Raw genomic sequence first — 12743 nt, 5'->3', positions numbered from 1 at the left:
AGTGACTTTGAGGTCAGATGGGCCTAGTTTGAAATCTGAAAATCCAGCTCTACTGTATAGTCAAAGCTATGATTTTTCAAATAGTCACGTACAGATGTGAGAGTTAGACCATAAAGAAGGCTGAAGAATTGATGCTTTCAAACTGTGCTGTGGCAGAAGACTCTTGAGAGTCCCTTGGATAGCAAGGATTTCAAACCAGTCAATCCTAAAGGAAATCAATCCTGAATATTCATTGGAAGAAGTGAGGCTGAGGCTGAGGCTCCAATACTTTGGGCACCTGATATGGAGACCAATTCATTGGAAAAGACCCTGATGCTGGAAAGAGTGAAGGCAGGAGGAGAAGGGGGAGACAGAGGATGAGATGATTGGATGGCAGCATGTACTCAGTGGACATGAGTTTGAGCAAGCTCGGGGAGACAGTGAAGGACCGTGCTGCAGTCCATGGGGTCACAAAGAGTCAGACGTGACTGAGTGACTGAACAACAACTGCATTAACACCTCACTTCTCCTGTATAAAACTGAGCGGAAGAGAGCATGTTTTTTCAGCTTTGAAGGTACTCTACTGCCTGGAGAAAGTTACTTAATCTCTCTGCATCTCAATTCCACCCTTAGCATATGGGATAGGATATCAGTCTCACAGTTTAGCCATAAGAAATAAAGATAAGGTGGTTAAATGTAAGTTACTGTTCCCTTTAAACACGAGGCTGTTAGGATGCCCTTGTATGAATCTATCAGACAAGCTCAGCAGCAGCAGAGATAAATATAAGGCCATGGCTTTCTGTGGGCACCTTTTGCAAGAACCGTTGAGCTCTTATGAGATATTCAAAAATCAAATATATTAAGCTGGCCTATAGCTTGATACTAGGGATATTCACTGGTTCACAATAAATAAAGAGGAAGAAGGAGTTACACAATGCAGCTCTGTTCTAATTTCTCAATCACTACCCAACTGAAACCTTGCTTCATGAGAGATTAGCCACAGCCTCTGGGAGCAATAAACATCCTGCGTTGCAAACCCCATTTTGCCATCTCACAGAACCTCCATAAATCTCAGTTGCAAGTGAAGGCATCTCTTATTTTATCTATGGAGTGACTATTTCAAGATCATTTTTACAACAGTCATCATTATTAGTCCTTTGGCCAACTCTCCCCATCAGGGAAAGAAGACATTAATATGCAATGCTGGTATTTCTATTTTGCATTTAGGGCCTGACTGGTGGTTCAGTAGTAAAGAGTCCGTCTGCCAATGCAGGAGATATACGTTCAGTCCCTGGGTGGGGAAGATCCCCTGGAGAAGGAAACGAAAACCCAGACCAGTATTCCTGCCTGGAGAATTCCATGGACAGAGGAGCCTGGCAGGCTACAGTCCATGAAGTCCCAAAGAGTGGGACATGACTTAGCAACTAAACAATGAACAACAACCTCTGCAGAGAGTATTAGATAACCAGTGACGAACTCCCATTCCACTTCTCTGCTTTTCTAAACAAGCCCAGATTATCTGTCTACCACACCTCCAACCACATTAACCCAGACAGGGTTTCTTCAGGTGGAACACAACACAATTCTGCTCTGTTCACATTCGATCATTTTCCTGAGCCTGTGCCTGGCTCATCCTAACTGTTCCCATCTTCTCGGCGTGTCATTACAGGCTCTCAGAGAGAGCGGACTGCAGGGTCTCTTCCCTTATGTCCTGATTCTTATTCCATCCACTGATGGAGTGACTTTCCAGGTCTGGGGGCACTTGCATATGTGTGTGACAAGTTCCGGCAGCATTCCTGGAGCAGGACGATGCCTCTCACCGCCGGCCAGTGCTTGTGTTCATCTGTGGCATGCCCTTGCGATACGTTGTATTTATTCTGCCTGCACGCATTCCTGCCTTCCTAGAGGAAGAGGTGAATAAACCACCCGGCCTTTCCCCGCAAGAAAGTAATTTTTTCACCTTAGGTGGGCCATCTGTTTCTCTGAACACAGCTCTGCTTTGACTTGACTTGAATACATCTTGTCCCAGGCGTTTTGCCAGCTGTACCAAAAAAAAAAAAAAAGCTGTAGGCTCCAGGAAATGGAGCAACTAAAAGTGGTTTCCCTGTGATGTCAGGTCACTTTTTCTTTCTGAAATGTAACTTATGGAATTAACCTAAAGGAAATTGTGCATCACTCTCCTTAGGGGTGGTTTGCAGAGCGGCAGGAGGCCCTGATAACAACCAACCATGAATTTCCTAAGTCTCAGTCTCACTGAGGTATGTCACTAGATTCAGCACTGTGCCTACAAATGGAGAGGAAAACGGGGTGCTTGCATTGGACCCCAAACAGAGAACCCCTAAGCTAAAGGTTCTCCTCAACACCAGATGCAGACCCAGTCCACACACGCAGTTTCAGTATTCATTTCTCAGTCTCACTCAAATGCTTGCTCCTTTCTTTTTTTTTTTTTTTTTTGCATTTAACTTTTTACTTTATATTGGAGTATAGTCAATTAACAATGTTGTGATAGCTTCAGGTGGACAGCAAAGGGACTCATCAAATGGCTGATTCTGGTGCCCAGGTGTGTTAAGAAAATTTTCCTTAAACCATTTGGAATTAAAGATCTCTTCTTAAGCGCCCAAGCTATTGGGGAAAAAGTATTACCCAGGGCAGAAAGAGTATCAAAATATTCAGGCTGCACAGCAAAAGAAAATACTCAAGAAATACTCAAGAAAATGAAATGACATCCTATATAATGAGAAAAAATATTTACAAATCTTATGTCTAGTAGGGGGTTGATAGCTAAAATATATGAAGAATTTATTCTAAAATCCTATAGGAAATCAACCCTGAATATTCATTGGAAGGACTGATGCTGAAGCTGAAGCTCCAATACTTTGGCCACCTCATTCAAAGAGACGACTCACTGGAAAAGACTCTGATGCTGGGAAAGATTGAGGGCAGGAAGAGAAGGAGGGAACAGAGGATGAGATGGTTGGATGGCATCACGGACTCAGTGGACATGAGTTTGGGCAAACTCCAGGACACAGTAAAGGACAGGGAAGCCTGGCGTGCTGCAGTCCATGGGGTCACAAAGAGTCAGATATGACTTAGTGACTGAACAACAACAAAGAATTCATACAACTAAATAGCCAAACAAACAAACAAACAATCCAATTTAAAAATGGGCCAATTCTACTATTGGTTTATTTAAAATGGACCTACCATATGATCCAGCAATTTTACTTCTGGGAATATAACAGAAGGAAATGAAAACACTACATTGAAGAGATATCCATGTTCATAGCAGCACTGTTCACAACAGCCAAAACATGGAAACAACTGAAGTGGCCACACAATGGAATATTCAGCCATAAGAAAGAAGGAAATTCTGCCATTTGCAAGACGTGAATGGAACTTGAGGGCATTATGCTAAGTGAAATGAGTCAGACACAGAAAGACAAATACTGTATGCCCTCACTTACACGGGGAATCTTGAAAAGAAAAACTGCATTGAAAAAAGAGATCAGATGTGTGGTTACCAAAGGCAAGGCATGAGGAGAAGACCTGGAGCCTTGAGCTACTCAGAAAGGACAAGACCATGGCTGATATTTAGCCCCTATGCACTGGCACAGTGTTCCCACAGGTTAACACACAGAACCATGGCCCTGAGGGCTGATAAACAGCTGAGGTTAGACCACATATCACTGGATGGCCATCTAAGGCCACCCTGCAGGTGGCAATGGACTTGGGATGCTGGTCCATGAGCCAAGCAGCTCGAGGCTGGTAGCTGCATGGACACAGGCCCCGTGGGCCCTCAGGAGGGGACCAGGTGGGCAGGAGGCCAGCGGGGGACAGCACTGCAGGTGGGGATGGAAGCAAAGGGGCTCCAGGTACAGGCTCCATGAGCTGTAATTTTTTTTTAAGATTTTTTTGATGTGGACCATTTTAAAAGTCTTCATTGAATTTTTTACAATATTGTTTCTATTTTATGTTTTGGTTTTCTTGGCCAAGAGACATGTGGGATCTTAGCTTCCTGACCAGCAGGTTGAACGTGCACCCTCTGCTTTGAAAAGCAAAGTTTTAACCACTGGACCACCAGGGAAGTCCCCACCCAGAAATTTCTAAACATCAATAAGAGACTTAGAAATAATTAGAATGATTTGGTGACCATTTTGTCTTATATCACAGCATAAGTAGCTTCAGGATGAGTTTAGTTTAGAGAATACACAGGGAAATTTAATGTTTTTACTTATATAATGATTTACTGAAATACATTTGTTTATAAAATGTATTTTGCCATGTAAGTGGTTAAATACTCTGCACATCATCGTTAGACTGGGCGGCGGTAAGCTGGGGGATAGCAACTCAGACAGTGGAGCCTGGAAGGGCTTCACTGAACCCCTGCTCCCCACCATCCCAGAATGACCAGACTTGGGCAGATTTTGGGTTTTGTTTGATTGACAAATGAAATGTCATTTTCCATCTGTGGCTGAGGACTGCGCCCACCATACCCAATCAGGAGTTCCCAGCCACTGCTGCTCTCCTGAACCTTCCAAAGGGTCTGACCTGCTGTGCAAGTATAGACTCTGCAAAGGAAATGCTGGGTTAGTTTTCTAGTGAATTTGCCAGGACACAGAGGGCCAGGAATTCTGTTTAACACATTGCTAGTGAGCATCTAAATTGGGCCAGGCAGAGTCTGGGCACTAAAGATGCATAACAACAGAAAGGACAAAAAAACCCTACACCCAGAGTCAATGAGGAATTGTAGGTAGTCATTATTCAAAGGCTGAGGATGGATGGACTGAACCCAGGTGAAGCGTCTGACCTCAAGTCACCACCCTCTGCTCTGCCCTCCTCAGGCTGGAGTATGAGAACACGGTGATCAATTCCACAGAACAGTGGGGCTGATCTACCCCAAGATGGGTAAGCATCATAAGGACAGGCTCCAGGAAAGAACTCCTGCCATACGTTGACTGCTCCTTTGTCATAATTTAGTATCTAAAATTCTGCCATTCTCCAACAGGTGTTCCTTAGAATCTCATCCCTCAAGATTCTTAGTTAAAAATATTTTTTCAGCCGTTAAACAAATTTGGCAAACACTTGAGCTCTTGGTGAGTCACAGTGAACTAATCTGTAGGACCTCCGTTGGTTTTGGATTCAAAATTTAGGCATCTCTATTTTTCTACTTATTTGTTTAAGCCTCCATCCCTCCACATTGTAGGTAATTCAGTATGTCTCTCTCAGGGACTCTCCATTCCCCAAATTGTTCACAACCTGGGAATTTACTTAGTCCAAAGGGAGCAGTCTTGTTTCAAAGTTTCAGAGAGAAAAAACTCTGATCTGCCCATTAGCTGTTCTGATTTTACAAAACAATGTGGAATTGGCACAAAAGAGATATATGGATCAATGGAACAGAATATAGAGCGCAGAAATAAACCCATACAACTATGTTCAATTAATCTTTGACAAAGGAGGCAAGAATATGCAATGGAGAAAAGACAGTCTCTTCAGCAAGCTCTGCTGGGAGAGCATCTAATCAATGAAGTTAGAACACATTCTCACACCCTACACAAAAATAAACTCAAAATGCCTTAAAGACTTAAAAGATAGGACACCATAAAATTCCTAGAAGAGAACACGGGCAAAACATTCTCTGACATAAACCATACCAACGTTTTTTTTAGGACAGTCTCCCAAGGCAATAGAAATAAAAGCAAAAATAAACAAATGGGAGCTAATCAAACTTACAAGTTTTTGCATGGCAAAGTGAAGTGAAGTCGCTCAGTCGTGTCCGACTCTTCGCGACCCCATGGACTGCAGCCTACCAGGCTCCTCCGTCCATGGGATTTTCCAGGCAAGAATACTGGAGTGGGGTGCCATCGCCTTCTCCAATGCATGAAAGTGAAACCATAAACAAAACAAAGAGATAACCTACAGACTGTAGAAAATATTTACAAACAATGTGACCAACAAGGAATTAATTTCCAAAATACATAAACAGGTCATAAAACTCAATACTAAAAAATACAAACAACCCAATCAAAAAAAAAAAAAATGGGCAGAAGACCTAATATAGACCTTTCTCCAAAGAAGACACATAGAGAGCCAACAGGGACATGAAAAGATGCTCAACAACACTAACTAGTAGAGAAATGCAAATTGCAACTACAGTGAGGGACCACCTCATGCTGGTCACGTATCCCTATGCCTGATTCATATTGACATATGGCAGAAACCAATACAATATTGTAAAGCAATTATCCTTCAATTAAAAATAAATAAATTTAAAAAGAAGTATACAAATAGGGCTTCGCTGGTGGCTTGGTAGTAAAGAATCAGCCTGCCAATGCAGGAGACACAAATTCAGTCCCTGGCCTGGGAAGATCCTACATGCCTCAGAGCAATTAAGCCTGTGTGCCACGACTATTGTTCAATAAAATACATTAAAAAAAAAAAGAAAGAAAGAAAGAAAACAAACTTATGGTTTCCAAGTGGGGCATAAATTAGGGATGTGGAACTAACACATGCAAACTACTATATGTAAAATAAACAAGGTCCTACTGCACAGCATAGGGAACTATGTTTAATATCTTGTAATAAACCATGATGGAAAAGGATACAAAGTACACAGACACACACATATCTGAATCACTTTGCTGTATGCCAGAAACTCACACAGCCTTGTAAATCAACTATAGTTCAATTCTTAAACTAGTTCTGATTCTAATCCATTCTGTGTGGTGTCACTGCTGAGAACTGGTTCTGTCAGGCTGAAAGGCTGTCCTTTCTGCTTCAGAACCCCACGCAGACAGCAGGGTGGCTCTGAGGCCACAGGCTCCCAAGTCAATTTGCACTCACACAGCCAGCCACTGTTCCACAAACACGGCTGCTTTGCCAAGGTGCCCGGGTGTAACTGGGTTTCTAACCACAGCTGCACACTATATCTAGAACACGCTATCCCTCACAAACCTCTAGGCTCTGGTCTGGAGCCCAAGGCCCTGACCAAGACTCCCTCTTTTTTTGTAGGGGGAACTTTTACATTTTCTTGCTAACAGTGCCAGGGCCATCTCAGTGCTTCAGTTCAGTTCAGTTCAGTCACTCAGTCGTGTCCGACTCTGCAACCCCATGAATCGCAGCACACCAGGCCTCCCTGTCCATCACCAACTCCCGGAGTTCACCCAGACTCATGTCCATCAAGTCAGTGATGCCATCCAGCCATCTCATCCTCTGTTGTCCCCTTCTCCTCCTGCCCCCAATCCCTCCCAGCATCAGAGTCTTTTCCAATGAGTCAACTCTTCGCATGAGGTGGCCAAAGTACTGGAGTTTCAGCCTTAGCATCATTCCTTCCAAAGAAATCCCAGGGCTGATCTCCTTCAGAATGGACTGGTTGGATCTCCTTGCAGTCCAAGGGACTCTCAAGAGTCTTCTCCAACACCACAGTTTAAAAGCATCAATTCTTCGGCACTCAGCCTTCACAGTCCAACTCTCACATCCATGACCACAGGAAAAACCACAGTTCTTAGGAAGCTGAATCTCAGAAGGGAAGGGAAGAGGGCCTTGACCCCTCTCCTGGAAAACTCTTGATAAGTTCAACTTAGCACATGGCGGGGGATACTGAGAACAGTCTTTGTAAATCTTCCTTCACAGGAGACATGAATATCAACTCACTTGTACTGGCATCATCGACAGTATTCAGGGAATAACCCAAGAAGATCCAGAGGGCCAATGTCTTGCTGCTCCTCCAGCCAAAAACAAATTAAAACAAACAAATATATATTTTTGTGAAAGAGAGATAGAAGAAGATATTTTCCCCTGCTATAATTTTACATATTAAAGGGGGAGGGTCTCTCTATAGAAGCCCTTGTTGGATGGATCATAAGGTGTGTTCTGCTTCAGAGAGAATCAAGTTCCCAAGAATTCTCTCCTGAATTTCTTCCACTGAATTAAAGCCCTAACCACCCCTCCCACCCCCTATCCACCACCCCGCCATGAGCTTCTTGGAAGCCAGTTCTCACCTCTTAGTGAGTCAAACTCCTAGTGGAGAAATCTCCAAAACTTTTAGGTTAGGGGGAAAAATTCCAGCATTTGCCAATATGGTTTGGACTCATTAATTTTCTGACCCTAAAAAGGCTGTCATTTCTATGGAGAGGAGAAATAAATGGAACTTGTGTGATGGTCTTAAATCCATCATTCTGATACTTGAACACCATTTTCTGAAATACTTTACATTGAGTAACTTAAGACACAAATTAAAACATAGCATACTCTGCTAGAACTCTCTTGATGTGGGATATTTTATACTTCAGCCCTGCTGGTCCAATCAGTACAAATCACTTGGATTCTGTGGAAAAACTCAGTAAAGGTTCTATAAGGTGGTCACAATGTGGGGACAATTTTTGCTAATTCATTCCCAAAGGAGCTCTCTTTGGAATACCAGTAATAAAGGCAAAGGCTGACTTGCCATTGATAGAACACTGTGTAACAGAAAGGCTTTTGGGTAGAATTGTTATCATGTTTTAGGTTAATTTCAGTGAACGTATAACTGGCTTCCCTAGTGGTTCAGACAGTAAAGAATCTGCAGACCTGGGTTCGATCCCTGGGTCAGGAAGATCCCCTGAAAAAGGAAATGGCAACCCACTCCAGTATTCTTGCCTGGAGAACTCCATAGACAGAGGAGCCTGGCCAGCTATAGTCCATGGGATCGCAAAGAGTCGGTCATAACTGAGTGATTAACATACACAGTGAACATATTTGCCTTCCACTCTAATGCATGCCCCTACCCTATGAAACAGTAAGTCATTTCACTTTTTTGGCTGCTCCGCATAGCTTATGGATCTTAGTTCCCTGAGCAGGGATCAAACCTGGGTCCCAGAAGTCAAAGCACTGAGTCTAAATCACTGGACCGCCAGGGGATTCCCAGTAAGTGATGTTTTAATAGGATTATAATATATGTAAAACATATCATGTACTTAGAGATGAAATATCCAGGAAAAATATTTCCAAAGCTTATTATTTCTTGGCATTTCCTGTGTCCTACTTGATATGTATATTCACAAAGGGAGCTGCTTTACGTTATCTAAGACCCTATTGTATTTATTACTTCAACTTGCAAGTGGTTTTATTTGGATTTCCAAATGTGTAAATTTCAACATGTTTTATTAGTGAAGTTACAGCAATAAAGGAACAATTTTGAGGCTCATTTAACACCTATAAATTTCCCTGTTTGCAATGTAAAAGAAATGGCCTCAGCAGACCACATGTCTGCTCACATTTCAAAGAATATGAAATCTAAATACATTTAAATTGCTCTATATTGAGAGCTCTCTTCTTCCATAAAACACTTATGGGCTCATTGTTTATATTTTTGTAAAAATGATACCTGACTCTGAACAGATTATTATATGAAAATTATTTTTTCAAATAGCTATATTTGAGAAGCCACATTAAAAGTTAGTTGATTATAAATCAACAATTACAATCAACCTGAAAAACATTAAAAAGACATTGATCTAAATATTTGAAGATGTATGTGTATACAAAGCCTGCACACAAATGTTTATAGCACTTTTATCTATAATTGCAAAACTATAAGTAATAAAGATATTCTTCAACAGGTGAAAAAATGAACAAACCGTGGTATATCACTATCACAGAAAGTTATTTGGTGATAAAGAGAAATAAGCTAAGAAAGCTTAAGAATACATGAATAACTCAAATACAGATCGCTAAGTGAAAGAAGCCAGTCTATATAGATTACATACTCTAGGGTTCCAATTATATGACAGTGAGGAAAACATAAAACTCTAGAAATGGTGAAAAGATTAGAAATTGTCAGAGTTTCAGGAAGAATAGGTGAAGTCCAGGAGAAACAGTGACAGACTGTATTTTCTTGGGCTCCAAAATCACTGCAGATGGTAACTGGAGCCATGAAATTAAAAGATGCTAGATCCTTGGAAGAAAAGCTATGACAAACCTAGACAGCATATTAAAAAGCAGAGACAGGGGGAGGAGCCAAGATGGCGGAGGAGTAGGACGGGGAGAACACTTTCTCGCCCACAAATTCATCAAAAGAGCATTTAAACGTCGAGTAAATTCCACAAAACAACTTCTGAATGCCGGCAGGGGACATCAGGCACCCAGAAAAGCAACCCAACTCTTCGAAAGGAGGTAGGAAAAAATATTAAAAACAAAATAAAAGAGACAAAAGAGGGAGGGACGGAGTTCCGTCCCGGGAAGGGAATCTCAAAAAGAGAGAAGTTTCCAAACATCAGGAAACCTTCTCACTGCCGAATCTGTGCCGAGCTTTGGAAGCACAGAGGGCAACATAACAGGGAGAAAAAATAAATAAACAATTTAAAACTCGCAGATTGCGAGCCCTACGGTAACTCCCCCAGCAGAGAAGCAGCGCAGACACCTGCATCCGCCATTAGCAAACCGGGGCTGGGCAGGGAGGCGCGGCGCGGGCTGCATCGCTGAGAGTAAGAATTTGGCCTGAATACCCTGAGCGCTATCTGAGCGAAATAATTTGGGCTAGCAAACCAGACTGTGGGATACCTACCACGCGAAAAGCCAGCCCTAACCTAAGACCGCCAGGCCCGCGCACGGAACAAAGGACTGAACAGAGATAGCCGGCTGCAGACCTTCCCCCTCCGGTGACAGGCAGCCAGAGCCGGAAGGGGGCAATTGCAGCCCCAGAGAGACATTGTCTATAAAATTGTAAGCAGGCTTCTTTGCTAACTAAAACTTCTTGGGGGTCTGGACGGTCAACATCTGCCTGAGAAGGTGCGCCGGTTTTACATCCAGATAACCGAGTGGCGGGGAGGCGATAAGTCGCAGCATTGGCGCTCGCCTGGGAAGAGCAAATTGGCGCTCGGACCTGGGAAGAACACAAAACTCAGGCCCGACTGAGTCTGCGCCTCTGAGGACTACCCGAGTGCCTGAACCTGAGCGGCTTGGACCTGGGAGGTGCATGCAGCCCAGGGCCAGCCTCGGATTGTTCCCGGCGGAACAACCTAGAGTCCGAGCAGTGTGGACAGGGAGGCTACACGCGCCGTGAGCGGGGGCAGACCCAGGGTGGCTGAGGCACTGCGAGCCCACGCCAGTGTTATTTGTTTGCAGCATCCCTCCCTCCCTCCCCACAGCGCGACTGAACAAGTAAGCCTAAAAAAAAAAAAAAAAAAAGTGTCCTCCACCGTGCCCTTTGAGTCAGGGCGGAAACCAGATACTGAAGAGACTAGCAAACAGAAGAAGATATAACAGAGGGAAACGCCTTGGAAGCTACAGGCAATAGATCAAAACCCTGTGGTTACTACGGACTACATAGGAAGGGGCCTATAGATCTTGAGAAATATAAATCTGGCCAAGGAACTAGCCAAAAATGAACTGAACCCACAACACCCACAAAAAAAAAAACAACAACAAAAAAGTCCTAGATATATTATTATTATTTTTACGATCATTCTTTCTTCTTTTTTTTAATTAAAAAAAAAAAATTTTAAGTCCTCTATTGTTCCTTTAATTTTCACTTTTATAACCCATTACTTTGCAAAAAAAAAAAAGAGACCCTATTTTTTTCTTCTTCAGCAAACTTCATATATATATATTTTATAATTTTTTGACCTTGTTTTTTTTGTTTGTTTGTTTTTGTTTTTTTCTTCTTTTCTTTAACATTGTATTTTTGAAATTCCAAACTCTACTCTAGATTTTTAATTTTCGCTTTTTGGTATATGTTATCAATTTTGTACCTATAGTTTTTTTTTTTATATAATTTCTGTGACTTTTTTTTTTTCTTTTCTTCTTCTCTGTTTCTTTCTCTTCTTCTTTTATATAACATTGTATATCTGAAATTCCAACTTTACTCTAGATTTTTAATTTATGCTTTTTGGTATTTGATATCAATTTTGTACCTGTATTTTCTTTATAATTTTTGTGACATTGTTCGTATTTGTTTGTTTGTTTTCTCTCTTTATTTTTCTTCTTCTTCTTTTTTTTTTTTTTAACATTGTATTTTTGAAATTCCAAACTCTACTCTAGATTTTTAATTTTTGCTTTCTGGTATTAGTTATCAATTTTGTACCTGTACTTTCTTTATAATTTTCGCGACCTTGTTTGTTTTTGTTTGTTCGTTTTTTCTCTCTTTCTTCTCCTTCTTCTTTTCTTTAACATCGTATTTTTGAAATTCCAAACTCTACTCTAGATTTTTAATTTTCGCTTTCTGGTATTAGTTATCAATTTTGTACCTGTACTTTCTTTATAATTTTCGCGACCTTGTTTGTTTTTGTTCGTTCTTTCTCTCTTTCTTTTCCTTCTTCTTTTCTTTAACATCGTATTTTTGAAATTCCAAACTCTACTCTAGATTTTTAATTTTTGCTTTTATGTATTTGTTACCAATTTTGTACCTTTAAGGACCCAATCTTCAGGACCCATTTTTCACTAGGGAGTGAGATTACTGGCTTGACTGCTCTCTCTCCCTTTGGACCCTCCTTTTTCTCCACCAGGTCGCCTGTGTCTCCTCCCTAACCCCTCTCTACTCTACCCAACTCTGTGAATTTCTGTGTGTTCCAGACGGTGGAGAACACTTAGGGAACTGATTACTGGCTGGATCTGTCTCCCTCCTTTTCATTCCCCCCTTTTATCCTTCTGGCCACCTCTGTTACCTTCCTCCTTCTTCTCTTCTCTGTATAACCCCGTGAACATCTCTGAGTGGTCCAGTTGTGGAGTGCACATAAGGAAGTGACTACTGGCTAGCCCACTCTCTCCACTATTGATTCACCTCATCTCAT

General features: G+C 41.8%; 2 protein-coding genes across 9 annotated transcripts in view; one reads left to right on the top strand and one right to left on the bottom strand.

The window, feature by feature from the left end:
• The window catches only part of SAP30 (Sin3A associated protein 30), a 109989-nt gene that overhangs the window by 48837 nt on the left and 48409 nt on the right, over window positions 1-12743 (bottom strand). Inside the window, exon 6 of one of the 8 annotated variants that reach the window (XR_015169380.1) lies at window positions 1940-2020. The exons of 5 other annotated variants lie outside the window; for them this stretch is intronic. The gene's annotated coding sequence lies outside the window, so the exon portion shown is untranslated. Of the gene's footprint in view, window positions 1-1939; window positions 2021-6522; window positions 7701-12743 lie in introns of those variants that run through there. 2 more of the 8 variants (XR_015169381.1, XR_015169382.1) reach the window with 2 other exon arrangements.
• Window positions 9937-12743, top strand: part of SCRG1 (stimulator of chondrogenesis 1) — a 29026-nt gene continuing 26219 nt past the window's right edge. Inside the window, exon 1 of the mRNA XM_086414658.1 lies at window positions 9937-10128. Within this exon, the coding sequence (XP_086270784.1) occupies window positions 10074-10128 (55 nt within the window). The 5' untranslated portion in view covers window positions 9937-10073. The remainder of the gene's footprint in view (window positions 10129-12743) is intronic.

Source organism: Bos grunniens, chromosome 8 (genome assembly GCF_055505025.1).
Source record: "Bos grunniens cultivar Pamir isolate PY7600 chromosome 8, Bosgru_T2T1.0, whole genome shotgun sequence".
Taxonomy (NCBI): Eukaryota; Metazoa; Chordata; class Mammalia; order Artiodactyla; family Bovidae; genus Bos; species Bos grunniens.
This window is presented reverse-complemented; position numbering and strand designations above follow the sequence as displayed.